Source organism: Zootoca vivipara, chromosome 2 (genome assembly GCF_963506605.1).
Source record: "Zootoca vivipara chromosome 2, rZooViv1.1, whole genome shotgun sequence".
Lineage (NCBI taxonomy): Eukaryota > Metazoa > Chordata > Lepidosauria > Squamata > Lacertidae > Zootoca > Zootoca vivipara.
In genome coordinates, this window is record NC_083277.1 from 14,740,438 (window position 1) to 14,765,144 (window position 24,707).

A 24,707-nucleotide genomic window follows, 5' to 3' on the forward strand; every position below is an offset into this window, starting at 1 on the left:
CTTCCCCTCCATCTACAACACCGCCCACCCTCAAAAATTTATTAAAATTCCACCTTCCCCATTACCCCTCAAATCCACCACACACACGTAACTCACACCTCGGGACGCCTGACCACCTCAATATTACAATGCGTCTATAACAACACCCACCCTCAATTACTTCCTAACATTCCACCTTACCCCACTACGCCCGCCACAGAACTCCCACCTCATAAACCCAGATCGCCTCCATGTTACCCTCAATCTAAAACAACACCCACCCTCTAGAACTTCCTACCATTCCACCTTCCCCAATCCACCCCCACACCCCAACACACACAGAAATCCCACCTCGACACCCCACACCACCTCCATATTACCCTCGCTCTACAACACCACCCACCAAACCCCCACCCCCTCCATATTACCCTCAATCGGTGGGGAGCCCAAATAGGGGTCAGGGATAAGTAAAGCCTTCCCTGGTTGGGGTGGGGTGGGGGTCAAAATAGGGGGCATGGATAGGTAAGTCCTTCCCTGATTGAGGTGGGGGTGGTGGAAATAGGGGGCAGGGATAGGTAAGTCCTTGCATGGGTGGGGTGGGGGGGACCGCAATAGGGGACAGGGATACGTAACCCCTTCCCTGCCTGGGTTGTGGGGGACCAAATAGGGGACAGGGATAGGTAAGGCCGTCCCCAGATATAGTGGGGGGACCTAATACGAGACATGGATAGGTCAACCCTTCCCTGCCTGGGGTGGGGGTGGGACCAGAATAGGAGACAGGGCTATCTAATGGGTCAATACAAAGTGGGGGGGGAGACACAGGGATACCCCTATCTAAACATAACACACACAAAAAACAGGGGGACTCTGACGGTCAGGGGAGTCTGAAGGGGGACTCTGACCCTCCATTTAACAAACTGAGGCACAGCAACGCGTGCAAGGTCCAGCTAGTAATAATAATAATAAAAGGTGTTATCGAGTCTTTTGATATCATATTATTAGAAGAAAGGTGGGTTCATTAGGAAATCTGTTTGGAGGGATAAAAATCATATTCCCTTTTAGCCCACAAATAGAACATCATGGGCCCGTTAGAAAGTGGGATTAACCTTTATTTGTGCAAGGGAGACTAAATTTAAAGTGAGTCCCCTCCAGACATGGGATGACATTGCCCAGGCATTTCTTACTGGGTTTTTAAGATTTAGTCCTAATCATACTTAATGTATTTATTCCTCCTTGCCCTATTGGGCTACTCGAACCAACTCACTTTATTTCTTGAGGAATTAGAACTGGAATTCCACACCATTGGCTTGTTAACGGCAGGTGATTTTAATGCAAGCGTGGGCAAGGGCAATCTTGAATTTCTGAGGGAGCTAGGATTTGACACTGTGTACCCCTTGCCTAAACGTTTCTCTGACCCATTATATTCTAAAGACTCCTATATAAATGACTCTGGAGTCGGTCTTGCCAAACTGTACATGAGTTTTGGCAGACTGATCTGGAATGGCTCATTGCCAGGCAACCCAGCCAGGGGAGTTCACATACATTTCTGGAAGAGGAAATAAGTTAAATCCGAGGCTCCTCTGCACTAAGAAACCAAGTTGAAACCTTCGGGGGGGGGGGGGACTGGATTGAGAGCGACCACCTTACTGTGAAGGTAGCAAACTTGTACTAAATTTGGAGAAGTTAGAAATTATGGTCTTATATGGAGAGTGCTATGGCCCATGGGCTCACGAAGAGTCGGACACGACTAAACAACAACATGGAGAGCATATAAGTGGGTGATAAGTGGAGACACCATTCAGCTAGATAAGTAGTTTAAATGCCTAGGCATTTATTTTGATTATAAGGCTGACTGGGCGACCCACAGAGACCCATCCTTAATGCTGCCCAAAGCAGTTTGTCAAGGATCACACATTGCAGGATCCCCTTACGAAACAGCAGCCATTCATGGTGAAAAACAGGACAAGCAGGCTCTGCAAAGACCTGATCTCAGAGCTTGCAACTTCCAATTTTGCACAGCTAATTAGCACCCTGTTGAGGTTTTATCCCTTGCCATTATAGATATAGAAATAGATATATCCGCTTATTTCACATGGGAGCTGCTTGGAGGACAGCTGGTTCAAAGGCAAGTTTGAAATGCAATGATCTTTTTAATTTATAACAGGAAGGATTTTTTCCTGCAGGACCTCATCCTCTCCATGGGCTGGCAATCTCCAATCAGCAAGCTATCAGTTATTTCTGACAGTTACCTGGTTTCCCAACCAATCAGAAGCAGGGTATCAGAAGCAGTTGCAAAACAGCACCCCCTAGCAATGGCCACTTGGGTACTACAGCTGCCGATGCTTGCTACATTGTATCTAAGGTTGCTATTTTATAACCAGTTGAGTTTTAAAGGTAAAGGTGTTGGCATACACACTGAAGACCTGGCCTCCAAGCCCCCCGGTTAGCATCTGCCAGGTGTCTTCTCCCTCCAGTGTAGCCAACTGGAATCGGTCCAATTTCTCTGTGAACTTGGACACGTTATCTGCAGAGTCCACTCCAGCGTTTAGCGTGGTTGGCAGCAGCAGCAACAAGAGGAGACACAGAAACGTTCTCTTGCATATTTACAAGCATTTATTCAGCAAGACCAAACGTGTCTTTCTTCATCAGCATAAGCATAGCAAGTGCGTACTGCATAGCAAATACAAAAAGCGCAAAACGGAAGTGTACAATCATGTGACACACAGCAACACTTTACATGCCTGTTCCTCTTGAGGTGGAACGGAATCCTAACAAAAGGGACCCCTGACCATTAGGTCCAGTCGTGACAGACTCTGGGGTTGCGGTGCTCATTTCACGTTATTGGCTAAGGGAGCCGGTGTACAGTTTCCAGGTCATGTGGCCAGCATGATTAAGCCGATTCTGGCGAATCAGAGCAGCACATGGAAACGCTGTTTACCTTCCCGCAGTAGCAGTACCTATTTATCTACTTGCACTTTGAGGTGCTTTCGAACTGCTAGGTTGTCAGGAGCTGGGACTGAGCAACGGGAGCTCACCCCGTCGCAGGGATTCGAACTGCTGACCTTCTGATCAGCAAGCCCTAGGCTCTGTGGTTTAACTCACAGCGCCTTTTAGTCTCCTTTTATTCAGTAGAAAGGTATGGAAATTCATATAAAATCACTACTGTGGTGGATTTTCATAATTCCAACATTTCTTTGCTTTGAGAGACATTGGATTGACTCAGGATCTAATCAAAGAACAGCTATCACCTTCATAATGACTGTGAAACTTCTCTTTGTCCTGTGGAATGTAACAGGGAGGGGGCAAGAAGAGGCCAGGAGCAGCTGGCCAGGTACTCAAATTTCTACCTCTGGACCCCTACTTTTTGTGATGTATCAATGACATATTAGTGACATATTAGTGGTGTATCTTTAGGGGTGTACCTTGGTGGTGGGATGCTAATAAAAAGGGAAGACCCCCTTTGTTCAGGGTCTCCATCTTGCTTCACCTTGTTGCAGGTGGGGCCCTGTCGCGACAGTACTTTCTTTAATAAAGGCCAAGCCTACTGGCTGCTGTTTTGCTCTGATATGCTTGGTTGGGGTCTTGTTTTGTCCAAGGGAGCCCTCAGATTTTCTGTTAACAGTAGACAAGGGTTGCTGTTGGGAGACGCCTCCCAATGTTTGCATTGAAAGATCCTCTTTGAAGCGCAGTTGTGGAGCCAGCCATTGGGGGGGGGGGCGAAGACATTTGCTGCCTGAGAGGAACCAGAGAGGAGTGCTCCCCCCCCCCAAAGCAGCCTTACTGGGACACTGAGCAGTTACCTGGGGACAACTATCTTCTCCCCACCAAAAAAGAAAGGCAGCCTCCCCAACACTGTTTTATAGATTGAGGCACATCCAGCAGCAGGCTGGACAAAAGCCACGAAAAGATTGCCTTTGTTAAGACAACACAGATCACACCGCCATTCAGATCAGAAGCAAACCAGAAGCCCTTCAATAATACGCATTGTGGTCTGCTGGCAGGAGGATTTCCTAGGAGCATCTCCACTTGCAAAGCTGGAGGGAGGCTTTCCACCCTCAGGGCCCAGAGGTGGCTCCTGCCTTGGGGCAGCTGGTGGATTTGGAAGAAGTTGACCCTTAGCACTCTTGGTTTCGGACCTGCCTGCTTCCACATTATTGTTTCTCCCTTGTGTCATTTTGGGGGTAGCATTCTACACACACTTGTGTCACTGTGCCCCCCCCCCACTGCTTTGAGATGCTCTGGTACGGCCCCTTCTTGCCTGTGCCCCCTTCCCTCCTCATGCAAGACGTGCAGCTAGGAACAGAGCCTTTCCTTGTTATGCCACTAAATATCCCTTTTATTTCTCCTGCCACAAAACGTACCTATGCACAATATATCTATACAGTATATCAAAACAACAGATGAGGGTTTCAAGGTTACCTTGGGCATATAAGTAGGTGCTTTCAATCTTTCTGTGTCTTCATGGTTCCATTATTGCAATTATAACAGTGGGAGTTATGCTAATCTAACTCTGCTTCCAAAGCAACACCACCAATCTCAGTTCCACTTTGTGCAACTCTCCATTCCCACATACAAACATTTCCAACTCCCTCCACCAAACACCAAAACCATCTCACTCTCAGTCAATCCTCATTCAGAAGCAACACTCCAGACGCACACACTCCCCTCCCTATCTAACACTACATTAAGTATTATATTATGCTTACTTTTCTGAAATGTTACCCTCATTACTTTAAAAACAAGTGTAGACAATGTTACATACAAACAACAGCTCACATACGATGCATGCATTTAAGATTGATTTCCTGTTATTGATGTGAAAGAAATTGTCAACTCGTAGAGAAACAGATTCTACACTCTAAAAAGTGTTCCATAATAACCAAAGCAGAATCTACAATCCTTCTATTTAAACCATTTCTCTTCTTTAATTGATGGCTTGTAGAGTTTCCACTCTTACAGCTCTTACCCCTCAGAGTCTTTTGATGGTTTGTAAGACTTCCACTTCAACTGAACCTCTGTCCGCTTCCTTGGAATTATATGGTTTCTCCCCCGTGTGAGTACGTTGATGTTTTCTAAGGTCTCCACTCTGACTGAAGCTCTTTCCACACTCTGTGCATTTATATGGTTTCTCCCCCGTGTGAGTCCGTTGATGAATTCTAAGGTGTCCACTCTGACTGAAGCTCTTTCCACACTCGTTGCATTGAAATGGTTTCTCCCCCGTGTGAGTCTGGTGGTGTAAATTCAGGTGTCCACTCCTCCTGAAGCTCTTTCCACATTCCATGCACTTAAATGGTTTCTCCCCCGTGTGACTCCGTTGATGAATTCTAAGGTGTCCACTCTCACTGAAGCTCTTTCCACACTCGATGCATTGAAATGGTTTCTCTCCCGTGTGAGTCCGTTGATGTTTTCTAAGGTTTCCACTCCCACTGAAGCTCTTTCCACATTCCATGCACTTAAATGGTTTCTCCCCTGTGTGAGTCTGATGATGTAAATTCAGGCTTCCACTCTCACTGAAGCACTTTCCACATTCCATGCATTTAAATGGTTTCTCCCCTGTGTGACTCCGTTGATGAATTCTAAGTGTTCCACTATCAGTGAAGCTCTTTCCACATTCCATGCATTTAAATGGTTTCTCCCCCATGTGAGTCCGGTGATGTTTTCTAAGGTCTCCACTCTGACTGAAGCTCTTTCCACATTCCATGCACTTAAATGGTTTCTCCCCCGTGTGAGTCCGTTGATGAATTCTAAGGTGTGCACTCTGACTGAAGCTCTTTTCACACTCCATACATTGAAATGGTTTCTCCCCCGTGTGAGTCTGTTGATGAATTTTAAGTTTTCCACTGTCAGTGAAGCTCTTTCCACACTCCATGTATTTAAACGATTTCTTTGTTATTCCCATTGGACAAGGCCCACCATAATTTTGACTGCCTTCTCCATTGTCCTTTTTCGACGGGGGTGGGGGAGAGAGAAATTGTTTTCTAGGAAAAGAACAAAGGGATATTACACACATCAATTAGCACCTATTTTTATTTTAACATCTCGTACATCTCCTGTCCCCCATATGTTCCAAATTTTTAGGAAAGGCACATGAAATAATGTTAAATAATTGTAATGCATCATCAGCCTTTCCTAACCCTTAATCAACGTTAATGAAGCAGCATTATATTAGAATACGGTTGAACTGTGGGGTTTACTTTCTATAAAAAGTGTTTTCTCACAGGAAAGGGAGCTGCCAAGGGGAAGGCAGGCGTCAAAAAGCCCTGACAATTTTTTGCTGCACGTTGGACTTTGCAGTCGGAGGTTCATTTTTCTATGGCCACGCTTCGCAAGACGAAGCGGCAGCCATAGAAAACCTCGTCGTCTTGCGAGGCAACCTCTGATCGCAAAATCCATTCGTCTAGCAAAAAATTGGTCTTACAGGGCATTCGTTAAGCGAGGCACCACTGTATATTTGTAGATAACAAACCACCTGAAGTCTGTGACTCTATGGTTAGCTCCTATAAAATGGGACGTGAGCGGTGCCTCTACCACTTGGTTTGCAATGCGGCTTTTGTGCTCTAATATTCTAGTCTTTACCGTTCTTATTGTGCTCCCTATGTACCATAGGCTGCATTTGCATTGGATGGCATATACCACGCCCCGAGAATTACAGTTCGTAAATGTATCTAGTTGAATTACTTTATTGGTGTTCGGGATGGTAAATTCTTTTTGTTTGATGGTTAGGCTACATATGGCACAACGCCCGCATTTAAAATGACCTTTGATCTTACTTGCCTGAGGTTGGCTCTCGCTGGTCATATCCACATGTACTAAAATGTCTTTCAGATTCTTGGTTCTGCGGAAACCAATGTGTGGAGGCATACTTGGACAACCTGGGATTTCTTGTAAAATGTGCCAGTGTTTTCCAATAATCCTGGCTATTGAGTTGGATAATGGGGTAAAATCTAAGGATCAAGTTAGGAGACGATATTTAGGTTTAGATCGTTCTGCAAAGAGTGTACCAGTATATCTAGGGCCTAGGCCTATTGTGCGTCCTTGCCTGTGCTGTTCTTATTATTTGTTGAGGATAGCCTCTGTTCGCAAATTCACACGCCATTTGGTCAGTGGCGTAGCGTGGGGGGGCCAGGGGGCAGCCGCACCGGGCGCAACATCTGGGGTGGGCGCGCGCTCGCGCTCGCAGCTCTCTGCCCTTGCCTGGCTCACGCAGCCTCTTTAACCCTATCGGGGCTTCCCACTTGCCGGCTCCGAAATGGTGGACTTGCCGAGGCTGGAAGAGTTGGGTGGCAGAGGCACGGACAGCCCAGCCCTGATGGGGTTAAAGAGACACGCTTGCTGGGAAAGAGAGAGGTGGGCGCGGCTGCGAGAAAGGGCAGCTTTTGAGGAGCCGCTGAAATGGTGTTGCTGCTGCTGCTGCTCCCGCCTCTCCTGCTCGGGAGGCAGAGGTGGGGACGAGCGGGAGAGGTGTGTAAGGGGTGGGGGCTCGTCTCATTCCTAGGGGGGAAAGAGGGGTAGGAGGGTGGTCGAGTGCTCTTGGTTCGCTTTATTTATGAGTTCTGTGTAGCAGAGGGGAGCTGGCACTGGAATTTTGTGAATCGGTTAAAATCTCAATTTTATATTAATTGTTAAAGTAAAGCCTCCTTGCTGGCTGCTTTTCGTTGATCAGTCCATTGTAACACCAGCGGGTTTGGAATGCACACCTATCTCTCCATCGCCTTTGTGAAAACGGGTTTCCTCAGTCTTAGAGTCCCATCTGTTACTCATTCATAAAATGCATAAGGTCCTTTTTCCTGCCCCCTTTTGATGACAGGACGGAGGAAATAACAATTAAATGTTGGGGTGTTTTGACCTTTTGTTTGAATGATAAAAAAGTGGTTTCCTTTAACAAGATCTACCATTTGAAGTGTATTCCACAGGATGCAAGGCTGTTTTCCAATCCAAACCTGATAGTGACTTTTCTCTTTTATTTTCTCTTTCCACCCCTTTCCCCATGCTTCTCTCTCTCTCTTTCCCCAATCCCCACACTCCTCCTCCCCCCAAATTCCTTTTAGGATTTTCAGTTTTCGCCTCGCTCCCCCCCCCCTTCACGGTGTTTCCCTCTCAAACTGGTCCTCCTTTTCTTCTATCCCCCCCATCCTCATTGCATCCTTCTTTTCTCTGCCCCCCTTTGCCACACACACACACACAGAGAGAGAGAGAGAGAGAGAGAGACAGACAGACAGACAGACTTTGTTTGTCCCCCCTGCCCCCTTTCCTCGCATGTCAGAACTGGAGCTTGAATAAGTTCTTCTTTCTGCTCTGCTACAATATAAACCTACCCTTCACATTCTTGAGCACTGTTCTTTCATTCACCCTCCTTTTTTGCTTGCTTCTGTTCTATAGCTGCAATATCAGCTCTCTCCCCCTTCAATACATACTTCAATACAATAAATCTCTTGCTGGTTGGTGCTGATTCAAAGTCTCTTGGAGGGCACCAGGTTGACAAAGGCTGCTTTACACAGCTGTGACAGTATTAATGCAACAGGATTTTAAAAATAAAAGGGGGGAGGTTCACAACTCAGTGGTAGAACACATGCTTTGTACACAGAAAGTCCCAGGTTCAGTCAATGACACAGAATCATAGATGGCACGACTATAGAATCATAGAGTTGGAAGGGACCCTGAAGACATCTAGTCCAACCCCCTGCAATGCAGGAATTCAGAGACCACTCAGATAACTTTTTTTAAAATGTGGATCTTGAATTGAAGTTGTGCCCTGCAAAGTAACACTTACAATACATCTTGCATTGCTAGTCTTTCCAGCCTGAATTTGTAATAGCAAATATCTGCCTCTCATCTCATCTTGCCATGCAGCTGATGAAATGGTTCATGAAAGCCACAGTCTTGTGGTACTTTAACGACTACCAGTGCATGTATAGATTTGCTTCTCTAAATTTTTTTTTTATGATCACTCATCACTCAATAAAGTGTTTGAAAATAAACTTGTATTTAGATGCATTTTACTTTAATTACATCAGTATTTTCATAACAAACAATACATGTGCTTAGGGGGTAAGGGTTTCTTTAACTAATCTAGTGGAAGAGACTCGAGTGCTAAAATCCACGGGTTAGGGGGCGCAAATTACTTGCCTTGCCCCGGGTGCTGACAACCCACGCTACGCCACTGCATTTGGTTGCAGTTTATGTTTTAATCCTTCAGAGTGGTAGAATTTATTTTAATTCTCAAAAATTGTCTGTATGGTAAATTACATTTAAGATGAAAAGGATGAAATGATTTGTAGTGCAGATAAGACAGCCTATCTGTAGGCTTTCTATAGGTTCTAGTTGCCAGTTGGTTAGTGTTATCCCGGTATACAACTGTATCCAGAAAGATAATGTGTTGACTATGATAATGGGTGGTAAATTGAATATTGGGGTGCATCTCCTGACACCATGCAAAAAAACTATTAATCTTATTGACATTCTTAAAGACCAAAAATAAATCATCAACGAACCTTTTATAAAATACACTGAAACAGAAGTCACCAGACCCCTATATATAGTGGGAGGGTGGGAGGGGTATTACTCAGAAGGGTGGTGGGAATGGGTGATGGGCTGATAGGTGTCTTACGTAAACCTGTTGACGACCACAGATTGGTCTAGATACCAATCATAATCCCAGGGAAATTTCTCAAGAACCCTTAAGATCCAGTTTCACCAACACTGAGCCCTAGAGCAGCCTTTCTCGACCTTGGGTCCCCAAATGTTGTGGGACTACAATTCCCATCATTCCTAGCCATCAGGCCAGGGGTCAGTGTTTATGGAAGTTGCAGTCCAAGAACATCTGAGGATCCAAGGTTGAGAAATGCTGCCCTAGAGGAACCTTCTATGATGAGGTGAGGCATCTCTGACCCTCCAGATGTGGTTGGACACAAAGTACCACCTGCCAAAGCAAGGATGGCCCATGGCCAGGGATGATGGGAGTCTTATCCGTATATTCCGGTGTATAAGACGACTGGGCGTATAAGACGACCCCCGACTTTTGAGAAGATTTTCCTGGGTTAAAAAGTAGTCTTATACACAGGAATATACAGTAGTTGGACACACTTTCCCCTTCTTCCCCCTCTTCTGAAAATGCTGAATATCTGTATTTTGATTCCTCCTTCCTCCATGATCTCCAACATCTTCCTGGTGGTGCAGTCCAACCAACTGCACACATTCCCAAATCATTCTGAACCTCTGACTTCCCAAGGCTGCTATATTGTGTCTAGGACACTGGCAATGGGACAGCACCTTCCACTGGATGAGAGGATAGAGGGTTAAATCAGGGCAGGCCAAATGGCACTCAGCTCAGTCCCCTCCTTGCCCCTCTCTGCATCTGCTGCCTGAGGGGGCTGCCTCAGTCTCCCTCACAGTGGAGCAGGCCCTGAGAACACCCTTCTCTTGCCCCCCCCCCAAAATACAGAAAACATAACAAAGACGACAAGGTCACCGTGGAACATAACAACAACAACAACAACAACAACAACAACAACAACAACAACAACAACAACAGGTTGTAACTCACTTTGGGCTGCCCTGGGCAGGAGAAAGCAGCTAACAGATTCAATAAATAAATAAAAAATAACAATTGCAATAATAATTACACAGGCTGGGGGGGAGGAACCCCACCCATTTCCATAACAATCTTCCCAATCCCTTAAATCCCAAAGATTTAAGAGATCTGAAATAGTGGCAATAATGGAAACCTGGTGGAATGGAGAGAAGGAGTTGGGCACAGTTATCTCTGGGTAGGGACTCTTTTGATCTTTCTCCACAGAAACACAGGCATATGGGAGAGACTAGTTGATGAGACAGAAGCCTCAAAGGGTGGAAATATTACAGTGGGCTTCCTCCCTTTTCCCTTTCCCCCAATGGTTGGACTCGTTATAACAGCCCCCAGCGCTCCCTTCCAGCTGCTGATCTGGGACTTATGGCAGGGCAAGGACTGAGCTTCAAGGGAGGAGAGGGTGGGTGGATCAGGCCTCCTGTTCAGGGATCTCTCCCTGGTTGCCTTGAAGTCATGGCAGATTCCTGGGCAGGAGGGAGAAGTCAAGGCAGGCAGCCCCCAAGTCTCTCTCACTTTCTCCAAGATGTCTTCGATTCCTCTCCCAGGGATGCTTCCCTTCCTCCCCAGCCCCCTAAGTTCGTCTGCCCTCCTTCCCTGGGGGTCCCCTTTGCCCAGAGGCCCCATGGCCGGCTCACCCTTCTTGCCGAATTGCTCCCAAGTGCTCCCACCACTCCATCCGGAGGAGCCTCGACAGAAGGGGAGGGAGGGAGGAGAGGAGGGAGATGGGGGGGGTCTCTATTCAGGCCTCTCTCGCCTCCTTTAACCCTTCCATGGACTCCCTCTTTGATTCTCCACACAAAGGAGCGTGGAGTCAAAAGCGCCCCAGGGATTCTTGCCAGGGAAAACCCTGAACTCGCAGAGAGAGGCGCGGAACTGGGGCCTCGGTTCAAGTCTCAGTCCTTCAACAGAAGGAAGGGGGAGGGGGGCACTCCCCTACTTTCCTTTCATCCCCCCCACCTCGACCCAAATCCTGTCCTCCCTTCCCAGCTTCCCTGTTTGTAGATTAAGGGGGAGAAAAGCACATCCTTCTCTCACCCGCCCCCCCAATATATAGATATATTTTGCACCTTTTTCCCCTCCTCCTCTGCAGACCTGCTCCTCTTTCGGGAATGTGGATGGCGCCCCTCCCCCTCCAACCTTTATTCCCCCCTCCCCCTTCCCAACCTTCCTGCCTCTCTAGGAAGCCGAGCTCACTGACCCATGAGGAGGAATGAATGACCCCTCCCTCCCAGAACGCACAAATTCTCATTCAAAACAAGCTCCGTTATGCTGTTTGTTTTTTTTTTGCTGAGAAGGTCCTAGGTTCGATCCCCGGAGCTGGCAGGGAAAGAGACGCCCCCCCCCCCCAACCTCCGGGGCACGAAGGTGGCACAGTTTACATTCCCTCTTTTAATCCCTTGCCGGGAGAGGGGGGAGTCCGTTCATTTTCACACCCCTTACACAACGTGGGGGAGGCAGGGCCGTGGCGTGGGGTGTCCCCGTTACAACAGCCCTGCAAAGTAGACCGGATTTGTGGGGCTTAGAACAGTAATTTACGACAACCCTAAAAGGTAGCCCAGTGTCGTCATTACGGGTGCCTTTTAAAAATAGGGGCTGGTGTTTGAACTTGGGCTTTGCTCATGAGGGGGGAGGGGCACTGCTCAGTGGCAGATGTACCCCTCATTCGGCTCCCGCTATGAAGGTGAGACCCCCTCCTGACTCGCACCAAGATCCTGCAATGCAGGTCAGGTAGCGGCGCCAGTTCTAACAGCCCAGCCCAGGCGAACACAGGCAGGTCTGGCTCCCCTCGCGACGGATCCCTCGGCAGGAATCCGTGGGGCGCTCCGGGCTTCCGGCGAGTGCGCCTTTCGCATCTTTCGGTGGGGGAGGGAAAGAGAGGGAGTCCATGCAGGGCCGTCTTAAGCTCATCCAGCGCCTTGGTGCAAAGATCCCTCCTGTGCCCCCTCCCTTTCCCAAAATTTAGAGCTCGGGGCCCAACTTGCGGAAGGTGGTGACAGGAGGCATGGTGGCGCCAGACAAGGCCATCCCCACGAAGGGCGCCGGCTTATAAAGCTGCCGCCGGCTCCCCGGAGACCCTGCCCATGGCTGCGCCTGCCTCGATCCTCGGAGCAAATAAGCACCAAAGCTGCCCTCCGGGGCTCTTCGCTGCCCGGCCACCGACAAGCACTTGCCACAAGGGCGGCCCCTCGCCTTGCCAAAGTTAGCTCCAGTGCCTTGCCGCCGTCACGGGCAAAAAAACCGGGGTTGGAACAGTAATTTACGACAACCCTAAAGGGTAGTCCCAGGGCCGTCTTAAGCATATCCGGCGCCGTGGTGCGAAGATCCCTCCGGCGCCCCTCCCCCCTTTCCCAAAGTTGTTGACCTTTTTAGAGAGCTGACACCACACTTACATATTATCTCTGCTTGGGGAAAGAAAACAGGAAACATAAACAAACTATTTTTGTTGCCCATTTATTGTGTGCCGAGGTCCCCAAACCACCCCTCAAAGTAAAACACACTCCACACATACAAGCCTGCGATTTACACATGGTTTATAAGCCATAAGGAACACCATTTCAGATAAAATCACAGAGGACTTTGCTACCAAACTCTGCCATTTTGTCCTTACCCACAACCACTTCAAATTTGGTGAGGACCTGTTCCTCCAGATCAGCGGCATAGCCATGGGCACCCACATGGTCCCACAGTATGCCAACATCTTCATGGCAGATTTAGAACGTTTCCTAAACTCCCACCCACTCAAACCTCTCTTGTACCTGCGATACATTGACAATATTTTTATTATCTGGACACATGGTCAACAGACCCTGGAAACCTTCCACCAGACATTCAATGACTTTCACCCCACAATCAACCTAACAAATGAACCAATCTATGCAAGAAATACGTTTTTGGGACACTACTGTAAAAATACAGGATGGGTGTATAGACACCAACCACCTTATACCGAAAACCAACTGACCGACAAACATATCTACATGCTTCTAGCTACCATCCCAAACATACCAAACAATCCATTGTATATAGCCAGGCCCTACGTTACAACCGCATCTGTTCCAACTCTACAGACAGAGACTGTCACCCAAGAGATCTACAGCAAACCTTTTTAGAACTAAAATATCCACCTGATGAAGTTAAACAACAGATCAACAGAGCCAGACTGATACCCAGCGAGAACTTGGTACCCAAAAAAGAAAATAACAGAACACTAGTAATCACATACAGCTCCCAAGTTAAAACAGTAAAAACCTCTCCTAGACAATGACAGCTCTCTTTTTCAAGCTCTGGGAGGAAGACCTTTCATTGCCTACAGACAGCCACCCAATCTTAAACAACTCCTCACCCACAATAACACAACCACCAGGAGGGCATGCCAGGATCTGGGAAAAAGTAGGAGGCAGTGGAATGGGGGGGGGGGCAGAAAGCAACCCACCCTTCGTTGTGGCAGGGAACTCGCTTGCCACACCAGAAAAAGCAGCCTGCCACCGCCGGGTAGGCGCTTAATCACAGTAATTACAAAGGCAATAAACTGTTTACTGAGAAAGCAACAAATTGCTGAACCTTTGAATGCCACTCGGGCCCCGGGAAGGACACACAACTGCTGCTTCCCAAGGGAGGCGCCAAGACATAGGTAAACTGTGGAATTCCTTCCTACTGGAGGCAGAAGCGGCCACCAACTCGGACAGCTTTAGAAGAGCAGTGGGCAGATTTGTGGAGGGTAAGGCTTCTCAGTGGCTACTGGTAACCTTGGGTCTGCTCTGCCTCCACAGTCGGAAGGGGCAATGCTTCCGAAGACCAGTTGCGGAAAACTGCAGGAAGGGAGAGGGCTCTTGTGTTTGGATCCTGTTTGTGGGCATCTCACTAACATCTGGTTGGCCTCTGTGAGAGAAGGACGCTGGCCTGGTCCAGCAAGCTCTTCTTAAGTTCAAACCAAGCCCATTTCTTTGCATAGCACAACAGCCAAGGCTCTCCGTCCCCCCAAAAGACCTGCAACATTGCTGTAGGCTGCTGCCTTGCTGGGTCAGAAACGTAGGAGGCCCACCTGAGCGAGGGATGGTGAGCACCCAGGGCCACCCTTGCAGGTGTCGCTGGGCTCCAGCTCCCATCAGCCCCTGCAGCCAGCACCCTCCAGGATCGGGGGCAATGCTGGGAGTCAGAGCCCAGTCGCAACCCCCTGCCAAGCAGGAAACACCATCAAAGCATTCTTGACATATGCCTGTCAAGCCTCCGCTTAAATACCTCCAAAGAAGGAGACTCCACCACACTTCTTGGCAGCAAATTCCACTGCCGAACAGCTCTTACTGTCAGGAAGTTCTTCCTAATGTTTAGGTGGAATCTTCTTTCTTGTAGTTTGAATCCATTGCTCCGTGTCCAATTCTCTGGAGCAGCAGAAAACAACCTTTCACCCTCCTCTATATGACATCCTTTTATATATTTGAACATGGCTATCATATCACCCCTTAACCTTCTCTTCTCCAGGCTAAACATACCCATCTCCCTAAGCCGTTCCTCATAAGGCATTGTTTCCAAGAAGAATTAACAAGAATAATGTAAGACCTCAAGCAGCTAAAATAGCAACCGGCTGAAAGCAGAGCAAAACTTGCACCAGCTCTCTAAACATCTGGACAGGATAAAATGTTTTGGGTGACCAGCGAAGAGAGTACAGGGAAGGTGACCACCTGCTGTCAAGAGGCAGGGAGTTCCAAAGTATAGGCATTAGGGTGGGTCATAAAAAACTTTTTTTGGAAAATGTTTCCTCCCTTGATCTTATATCAGGCGTATGGTATAAACATAGTCTAATTTCAAATTTGGGACAAATCGGTTAATATTTAGACCCTGCTCCTACAGATTGAAATTTTGCCTCACTACGAGTGATGAAAACATAGGAATTTGACTCATTTACTCTCAGTATGTTAAATTGTGAACTAATAAACATAAATTTTAGATTTTATGTAGAGCAATAATAGTTGCATACTATTATTTTATGCAATATTTATTTATTTAAGATGAAACATGTTGATAATTTACATGAAAAAACCAATGTTTTTGAACAAATTATATGGAACAATTAAGCAAACGGTGTACTAAACAAGTAAACATAAACAATAAACAATAAAACACCACTCATATTATGTGTTGCATCAAAACATCACATTATACTTCAGAGGGATCCCTGAAAAGGGGGGTCCACTTCCCCCACCCCCTACATGGCTCAGGTCAGCTGTTGCCTGACATTCAGGGTTTATATACTGTACAGGTAGAAGGTAAACGACCCCTGGACAGTTAAGTCCAGCCGAGTTCGACTATGGCATGTGGTGCTCATCTCACTTTCAGAGCCAGAGAGCTTTCCAGCTCATGTGGACAACTTCTCATGAGCTGGTACAAATTCCAGAAGAACTACACAAAATCTACAAGGAGACTCACAGGAGTGTGGAACAAGCTTCAGTCAGAGTTCACACTTTACTGTATTTCAACAGACTAGTGAGAGTCTGGTGGTGGTGCTTTGGAAGCAGAGTTGGTAAGATTATTACCTCACTCTACAACAACACTCTACAACACAACCCACCTTCAATAACTTACCATGCCACCTTACCCCACTACCCCACCCGACACCCACCCCACACATAACTCCCACTTCATAAAACCTGATGGCCTCCATCTTCCCCTCCATCTACAACACCGCCCACCCTCAAAAATTTATTAAAATTCCACCCAGGAGATCCAACCGCCCCGCCATCCACCGCAAACTTCATACACCATAACCCCCATCCTCACCAAACATAACTCCCACCTCGGGACCCCTAACCACCTACATATTACCCTCAGTCTACAACACCACCCACCAAACCCACCCCACCCCCTCCATATTACCCTCACTACAACACCCCCCTCCTAACCCCTACCCCCCTACATAACTCCAACCTCGGGACCCCTGACCACCTCCATATTGCCCTCACTCTACAACACAACCCACCTTCAATAACTTCTTACCATGCCACCTTACCCCACTACCCCACCCGACACCCGCCCCACACATAACTTGTACCTCATAAAACCTGACCGCCTCCATCTTCCCCTCCATCTACAACACCGCCCACCCTCAAAAATTTATTAAAATTCCACCTTCCCCATTACCCCTCAAATCCACCACACACACGTAACTCACACCTCGGGACGCCTGACCACCTCAATATTACAATGCGTCTATAACAACACCCACCCTCAATTACTTCCTAACATTCCACCTTACCCCACTACGCCCGCCACAGAACTCCCACCTCATAAACCCAGATCGCCTCCATGTTACCCTCAATCTAAAACAACACCCACCCTCTAGAACTTCCTACCATTCCACCTTCCCCAATCCACCCCCACACCCCAACACACACAGAAATCCCACCTCGACACCCCACACCACCTCCATATTACCCTCGCTCTACAACACCACCCACCAAACCCCCACCCCCTCCATATTACCCTCAATCGGTGGGGAGCCCAAATAGGGGTCAGGGATAAGTAAAGCCTTCCCTGGTTGGGGTGGGGTGGGGGTCAAAATAGGGGGCATGGATAGGTAAGTCCTTCCCTGATTGAGGTGGGGGTGGTGGAAATAGGGGGCAGGGATAGGTAAGTCCTTGCATGGGTGGGGTGGGGGGGACCGCAATAGGGGACAGGGATACGTAACCCCTTCCCTGCCTGGGTTGTGGGGGACCAAATAGGGGACAGGGATAGGTAAGGCCGTCCCCAGATATAGTGGGGGGACCTAATACGAGACATGGATAGGTCAACCCTTCCCTGCCTGGGGTGGGGGTGGGACCAGAATAGGAGACAGGGCTATCTAATGGGTCAATACAAAGTGGGGGGGGAGACACAGGGATACCCCTATCTAAACATAACACACACAAAAAACAGGGGGACTCTGACGGTCAGGGGAGTCTGAAGGGGGACTCTGACCCTCCATTTAACAAACTGAGGCACAGCAACGCGTGCAAGGTCCAGCTAGTAATAATAATAATAAAAGGTGTTATCGAGTCTTTTGATATCATATTATTAGAAGAAAGGTGGGTTCATTAGGAAATCTGTTTGGAGGGATAAAAATCATATTCCCTTTTAGCCCACAAATAGAACATCATGGGCCCGTTAGAAAGTGGGATTAACCTTTATTTGTGCAAGGGAGACTAAATTTAAAGTGAGTCCCCTCCAGACATGGGATGACATTGCCCAGGCATTTCTTACTGGGTTTTTAAGATTTAGTCCTAATCATACTTAATGTATTTATTCCTCCTTGCCCTATTGGGCTACTCGAACCAACTCACTTTATTTCTTGAGGAATTAGAACTGGAATTCCACACCATTGGCTTGTTAACGGCAGGTGATTTTAATGCAAGCGTGGGCAAGGGCAATCTTGAATTTCTGAGGGAGCTAGGATTTGACACTGTGTACCCCTTGCCTAAACGTTTCTCTGACCCATTATATTCTAAAGACTCCTATATAAATGACTCTGGAGTCGGTCTTGCCAAACTGTACATGAGTTTTGGCAGACTGATCTGGAATGGCTCATTGCCAGGCAACCCAGCCAGGGGAGTTCACATACATTTCTGGAAGAGGAAATAAGTTAAATCCGAGGCTCCTCTGCACTAAGAAACCAAGTTGAAACCTTCGGGGGGGGGGGGACTGGATTGAGAGCGACCACCTTACTGTGAAGGTAGCAAACTTGTACTAAATTTGGAGAAGTTAGAAATTATGGTCTTATATGGAGAGTGCTATGGCCCATGGGCTCACGAAGAGTCGGACACGACTAAACAACAACATGGAGAGCATATAAGTGGGTGATAAGTGGAGACACCATTCAGCTAGATAAGTAGTTTAAATGCCTAGGCATTTATTTTGATTATAAGGCTGACTGGGCGACCCACAGAGACCCATCCTTAATGCTGCCCAAAGCAGTTTGTCAAGGATCACACATTGCAGGATCCCCTTACGAAACAGCAGCCATTCATGGTGAAAAACAGGACAAGCAGGCTCTGCAAAGACCTGATCTCAGAGCTTGCAACTTCCAATTTTGCACAGCTAATTAGCACCCTGTTGAGGTTTTATCCCTTGCCATTATAGATATAGAAATAGATATATCCGCTTATTTCACATGGGAGCTGCTTGGAGGACAGCTGGTTCAAAGGCAAGTTTGAAATGCAATGATCTTTTTAATTTATAACAGGAAGGATTTTTTCCTGCAGGACCTCATCCTCTCCATGGGCTGGCAATCTCCAATCAGCAAGCTATCAGTTATTTCTGACAGTTACCTGGTTTCCCAACCAATCAGAAGCAGGGTATCAGAAGCAGTTGCAAAACAGCACCCCCTAGCAATGGCCACTTGGGTACTACAGCTGCCGATGCTTGCTACATTGTATCTAAGGTTGCTATTTTATAACCAGTTGAGTTTTAAAGGTAAAGGTGTTGGCATACACACTGAAGACCTGGCCTCCAAGCCCCCCGGTTAGCATCTGCCAGGTGTCTTCTCCCTCCAGTGTAGCCAACTGGAATCGGTCCAATTTCTCTGTGAACTTGGACACGTTATCTGCAGAGTCCACTCCAGCGTTTAGCGTGGTTGGCAGCAGCAGCAACAAGAGGAGACACAGAAACGTTCTCTTGCATATTTACAAGCATTTATTCAGCAAGACCAAACGTGTCTTTCTTCATCAGCATAAGCATAGCAAGTGCGTACTGCATAGCAAATACAAAAAGCGCAAAACGGAAGTGTACAATCATGTGACACACAGCAACACTTTACATGCCTGTTCCTCTTGAGGTGGAACGGAATCCTAACAAAAGGGACCCCTGACCATTAGGTCCAGTCGTGACAGACTCTGGGGTTGCGGTGCTCATTTCACGTTATTGGCTAAGGGAGCCGGTGTACAGTTTCCAGGTCATGTGGCCAGCATGATTAAGCCGATTCTGGCGAATCAGAGCAGCACATGGAAACGCTGTTTACCTTCCCGCAGTAGCAGTACCTATTTATCTACTTGCACTTTGAGGTGCTTTCGAACTGCTAGGTTGTCAGGAGCTGGGACTGAGCAACGGGAGCTCACCCCGTCGCAGGGATTCGAACTGCTGACCTTCTGATCAGCAAGCCCTAGGCTCTGTGGTTTAACTCACAGCGCCTTTTAGTCTCCTTTTATTCAGTAGAAAGGTATGGAAATTCATATAAAATCACTACTGTGGTGGATTTTCATAATTCCAACATTTCTTTGCTTTGAGAGACATTGGATTGACTCAGGATCTAATCAAAGAACAGCTATCACCTTCATAATGACTGTGAAACTTCTCTTTGTCCTGTGGAATGTAACAGGGAGGGGGCAAGAAGAGGCCAGGAGCAGCTGGCCAGGTACTCAAATTTCTACCTCTGGACCCCTACTTTTTGTGATGTATCAATGACATATTAGTGACATATTAGTGGTGTATCTTTAGGGGTGTACCTTGGTGGTGGGATGCTAATAAAAAGGGAAGACCCCCTTTGTTCAGGGTCTCCATCTTGCTTCACCTTGTTGCAGGTGGGGCCCTGTCGCGACAGTACTTTCTTTAATAAAGGCCAAGCCTACTGGCTGCTGTTTTGCTCTGATATGCTTGGTTGGGGTCTTGTTTTGTCCAAGGGAGCCCTCAGATTTTCTGTTAACAGTAGACAAGGGTTGCTGTTGGGAGACGCCTCCCAATGTTTGCATTGAAAGATCCTCTTTGAAGCGCAGTTGTGGAGCCAGCCATTGGGGGGGGGGCGAAGACATTTGCTGCCTGAGAGGAACCAGAGAGGAGTGCTCCCCCCCCCCCCAAAGCAGCCTTACTGGGACACTGAGCAGTTACCTGGGGACAACTATCTTCTCCCCACCAAAAAAGAAAGGCAGCCTCCCCAACACTGTTTTATAGATTGAGGCACATCCAGCAGCAGGCTGGACAAAAGCCACGAAAAGATTGCCTTTGTTAAGACAACACAGATCACACCGCCATTCAGATCAGAAGCAAACCAGAAGCCCTTCAATAATACGCATTGTGGTCTGCTGGCAGGAGGATTTCCTAGGAGCATCTCCACTTGCAAAGCTGGAGGGAGGCTTTCCACCCTCAGGGCCCAGAGGTGGCTCCTGCCTTGGGGCAGCTGGTGGATTTGGAAGAAGTTGACCCTTAGCACTCTTGGTTTCGGACCTGCCTGCTTCCACATTATTGTTTCTCCCTTGTGTCATTTTGGGGGTAGCATTCTACACACACTTGTGTCACTGTGCGCCACCCCCCCACTGCTTTGAGATGCTCTGGTACGGCCCCTTCTTGCCTGTGCCCCCTTCCCTCCTCATGCAAGACGTGCAGCTAGGAACAGAGCCTTTCCTTGTTATGCCACTAAATATCCCTTTTATTTCTCCTGCCACAAAACGTACCTATGCACAATATATCTATACAGTATATCAAAACAACAGATGAGGGTTTCAAGGTTACCTTGGGCATATAAGTAGGTGCTTTCAATCTTTCTGTGTCTTCATGGTTCCATTATTGCAATTATAACAGTGGGAGTTATGCTAATCTAACTCTGCTTCCAAAGCAACACCACCAATCTCAGTTCCACTTTGTGCAACTCTCCATTCCCACATACAAACATTTCCAACTCCCTCCACCAAACACCAAAACCATCTCACTCTCAGTCAATCCTCATTCAGAAGCAACACTCCAGACGCACACACTCCCCTCCCTATCTAACACTACATTAAGTATTATATTATGCTTACTTTTCTGAAATGTTACCCTCATTACTTTAAAAACAAGTGTAGACAATGTTACATACAAACAACAGCTCACATACGATGCATGCATTTAATATTGATTTCCTGTTATTGATGTGAGAGAAATTGTCAACTCGTAGAGAAACAGATTCTACACTCTAAAAAGTGTTCCATAATAACCAAAGCAGAATCTACAATCCTTCTATTTAAACCATTTCTCTTCTTTAATTGATGGCTTGTAGAGTTTCCACTCTTACAGCTCTTACCCCTCAGAGTCTTTTGATGGTTTGTAAGACTTCCACTTCAACTGAACCTCTGTCCGCTTCCTTGGAATTATATGGTTTCTCCCCCGTGTGAGTACGTTGATGTTTTCTAAGGTCTCCACTCTGACTGAAGCTCTTTCCACACTCTGTGCATTTATATGGTTTCTCCCCCGTGTGAGTCCGTTGATGAATTCTAAGGTGTCCACTCTGACTGAAGCTCTTTCCACACTCGTTGCATTGAAATGGTTTCTCCCCCGTGTGAGTCTGGTGGTGTAAATTCAGGTGTCCACTCCTCCTGAAGCTCTTTCCACATTCCATGCACTTAAATGGTTTCTCCCCCGTGTGACTCCGTTGATGAATTCTAAGGTGTCCACTCTCACTGAAGCTCTTTCCACACTCGATGCATTGAAATGGTTTCTCTCCCGTGTGAGTCCGTTGATGGCTTCTAAGGTGTCCACTACCACTGAAGCTCTTTCCACATTCCATGCACTTAAATGGTTTCTCCCCTGTGTGAGTCTGATGATGTAAATTCAGGCTTCCACTCTCACTGAAGCACTTTCCACATTCCATGCATTTAAATGGTTTCTCCCCTGTGTGAGTCCGTTGATGAATTTTAAGGTGTCCACTCTGACTGAAGCTCTTTCCACAGTCCATGCATTGAAATGGTTTCTCCCCCGTGTGACTCCGTTGATGAATTCTAAGTGTTCCACTATCAGTGAAGCTCTTTCCACATTCCATGCATTTAAATGGTTTCTCCCCCATGTGAGTCCGGTGATGTTTTCTAAGGTCTCCACTCTGACTGAAGCTCTTTCCACATTCCATGCACTTAAATGGTTTCTCCCCCGTGTGAGTCCGTTGATGAATTCTAAGGTGTGCACTCTGACTGAAGCTCTTTTCACACTCCATACATTGAAATGGTTTCTCCCCCGTGTGAGTCTGTTGATGAATTTTAAGTTTTCCACTGTCAGTGAAGCTCTTTCCACACTCCATGTATTTAAACGATTTCTTTGTTATTCCCATTGGACAAGGCCCACCATAATTTTGACTGCCTTCTCCATTGTCCTTTTTCGACGGGGGTGGGGGAGAGAGAAATTGTTTTCTAGGAAAAGAACAAAGGGATATTACACACATCAATTAGCACCTATTTTTATTTTAACATCTCGTACATCTCCTGTCCCCCATATGTTCCAAATTTTTAGGAAAGGCACATGAAATAATGTTAAATAATTGTAATGCATCATCAGCCTTTCCTAACCCTTAATCAACGTTAATGAAGCAGCATTATATTAGAATACGGTTGAACTGTGGGGTTTACTTTCTATAAAAAGTGTTTTCTCACAGGAAAGGGAGCTGCCAAGGGGAAGGCAGGCGTCAAAAAGCCCTGACAATTTTTTGCTGCACGTTGGACTTTGCAGTCGGAGGTTCATTTTTCTATGGCCACGCTTCGCAAGACGAAGCGGCAGCCATAGAAAACCTCGTCGTCTTGCGAGGCAACCTCTGATCGCAAAATCCATTCGTCTAGCAAAAAATTGGTCTTACAGGGCATTCGTTAAGCGAGGCACCACTGTATATTTGTAGATAACAAACCACCTGAAGTCTGTGACTCTATGGTTAGCTCCTATAAAATGGGACGTGAGCGGTGCCTCTACCACTTGGTTTGCAATGCGGCTTTTGTGCTCTAATATTCTAGTCTTTACCGTTCTTATTGTGCTCCCTATGTACCATAGGCTGCATTTGCATTGGATGGCATATACCACGCCCCGAGAATTACAGTTCGTAAATGTATCTAGTTGAATTACTTTATTGGTGTTCGGGATGGTAAATTCTTTTTGTTTGATGGTTAGGCTACATATGGCACAACGCCCGCATTTAAAATGACCTTTGATCTTACTTGCCTGAGGTTGGCTCTCGCTGGTCATATCCACATGTACTAAAATGTCTTTCAGATTCTTGGTTCTGCGGAAACCAATGTGTGGAGGCATACTTGGACAACCTGGGATTTCTTGTAAAATGTGCCAGTGTTTTCCAATAATTCTGGCTATTGAGTTGGATAATGGGGTAAAATCTAAGGATCAAGTTAGGAGACGATATTTAGGTTTAGATCGTTCTGCAAAGAGTGTACCAGTATATCTAGGGCCTAGGCCTATTGTGCGTCCTTGCCTGTGCTGTTCTTATTATTTGTTGAGGATAGCCTCTGTTCGCAAATTCACACGCCATTTGGTCAGTGGCGTAGCGTGGGGGGGCCAGGGGGCAGCCGCACCGGGCGCAACATCTGGGGTGGGCGCGCGCTCGCGCTCGCAGCTCTCTGCCCTTGCCTGGCTCACGCAGCCTCTTTAACCCTATCGGGGCTTCCCACTTGCCGGCTCCGAAATGGTGGACTTGCCGAGGCTGGAAGAGTTGGGTGGCAGAGGCACGGACAGCCCAGCCCTGATGGGGTTAAAGAGACACGCTTGCTGGGAAAGAGAGAGGTGGGCGCGGCTGCGAGAAAGGGCAGCTTTTGAGGAGCCGCTGAAATGGTGTTGCTGCTGCTGCTGCTCCCGCCTCTCCTGCTCGGGAGGCAGAGGTGGGGACGAGCGGGAGAGGTGTGTAAGGGGTGGGGGCTCGTCTCATTCCTAGGGGGGAAAGAGGGGTAGGAGGGTGGTCGAGTGCTCTTGGTTCGCTTTATTTATGAGTTCTGTGTAGCAGAGGGGAGCTGGCACTGGAATTTTGTGAATCGGTTAAAATCTCAATTTTATATTAATTGTTAAAGTAAAGCCTCCTTGCTGGCTGCTTTTCGTTGATCAGTCCATTGTAACACCAGCGGGTTTGGAATGCACACCTATCTCTCCATCGCCTTTGTGAAAACGGGTTTCCTCAGTCTTAGAGTCCCATCTGTTACTCATTCATAAAATGCATAAGGTCCTTTTTCCTGCCCCCTTTTGATGACAGGACGGAGGAAATAACAATTAAATGTTGGGGTGTTTTGACCTTTTGTTTGAATGATAAAAAAGTGGTTTCCTTTAACAAGATCTACCATTTGAAGTGTATTCCACAGGATGCAAGGCTGTTTTCCAATCCAAACCTGATAGTGACTTTTCTCTTTTATTTTCTCTTTCCACCCCTTTCCCCATGCTTCTCTCTCTCTCTTTC

The 24,707-nt window shown here is 47.1% G+C and overlaps 2 protein-coding genes across 4 annotated transcripts in view; both read right to left on the reverse strand.

Annotated features, from left to right (window-relative positions):
• Nucleotides 1-313: 313 nt before the first annotated feature.
• LOC132591684 (zinc finger protein 239-like) lies at nucleotides 314-14,928 on the reverse strand. Of its 3 annotated transcripts, none has more exons than XM_060271168.1 (2): nucleotides 11,632-14,928; nucleotides 314-5,957 (listed from the first exon to the last, which is right to left on the reverse strand). In XM_060271168.1, exons 1-2 carry the CDS (start codon nucleotides 11,811-11,813, stop codon nucleotides 4,949-4,951), a joined length of 1,191 nt encoding a protein of 396 aa, XP_060127151.1. In that variant the 5' UTR covers nucleotides 11,814-14,928; the 3' UTR covers nucleotides 314-4,948. The 3 variants fall into 3 exon arrangements, with proteins under 3 accessions (XP_060127151.1, XP_060127152.1, XP_060127153.1); XM_060271169.1 differs by lacking the exon at nucleotides 11,632-14,928 and adding an exon at nucleotides 11,200-11,621; XM_060271170.1 differs by lacking the exon at nucleotides 11,632-14,928 and adding an exon at nucleotides 10,523-11,620.
• Nucleotides 14,929-16,948: 2,020 nt separating this feature from the next.
• Nucleotides 16,949-24,707, reverse strand: part of LOC132591685 (oocyte zinc finger protein XlCOF6-like) — a 28,030-nt gene continuing 20,271 nt past the window's right edge. Inside the window, exon 3 of the mRNA XM_060271173.1 lies at nucleotides 16,949-22,562. Within this exon, the coding sequence (XP_060127156.1) occupies nucleotides 21,585-22,562 (978 nt within the window). The 3' untranslated portion in view covers nucleotides 16,949-21,584. The remainder of the gene's footprint in view (nucleotides 22,563-24,707) is intronic.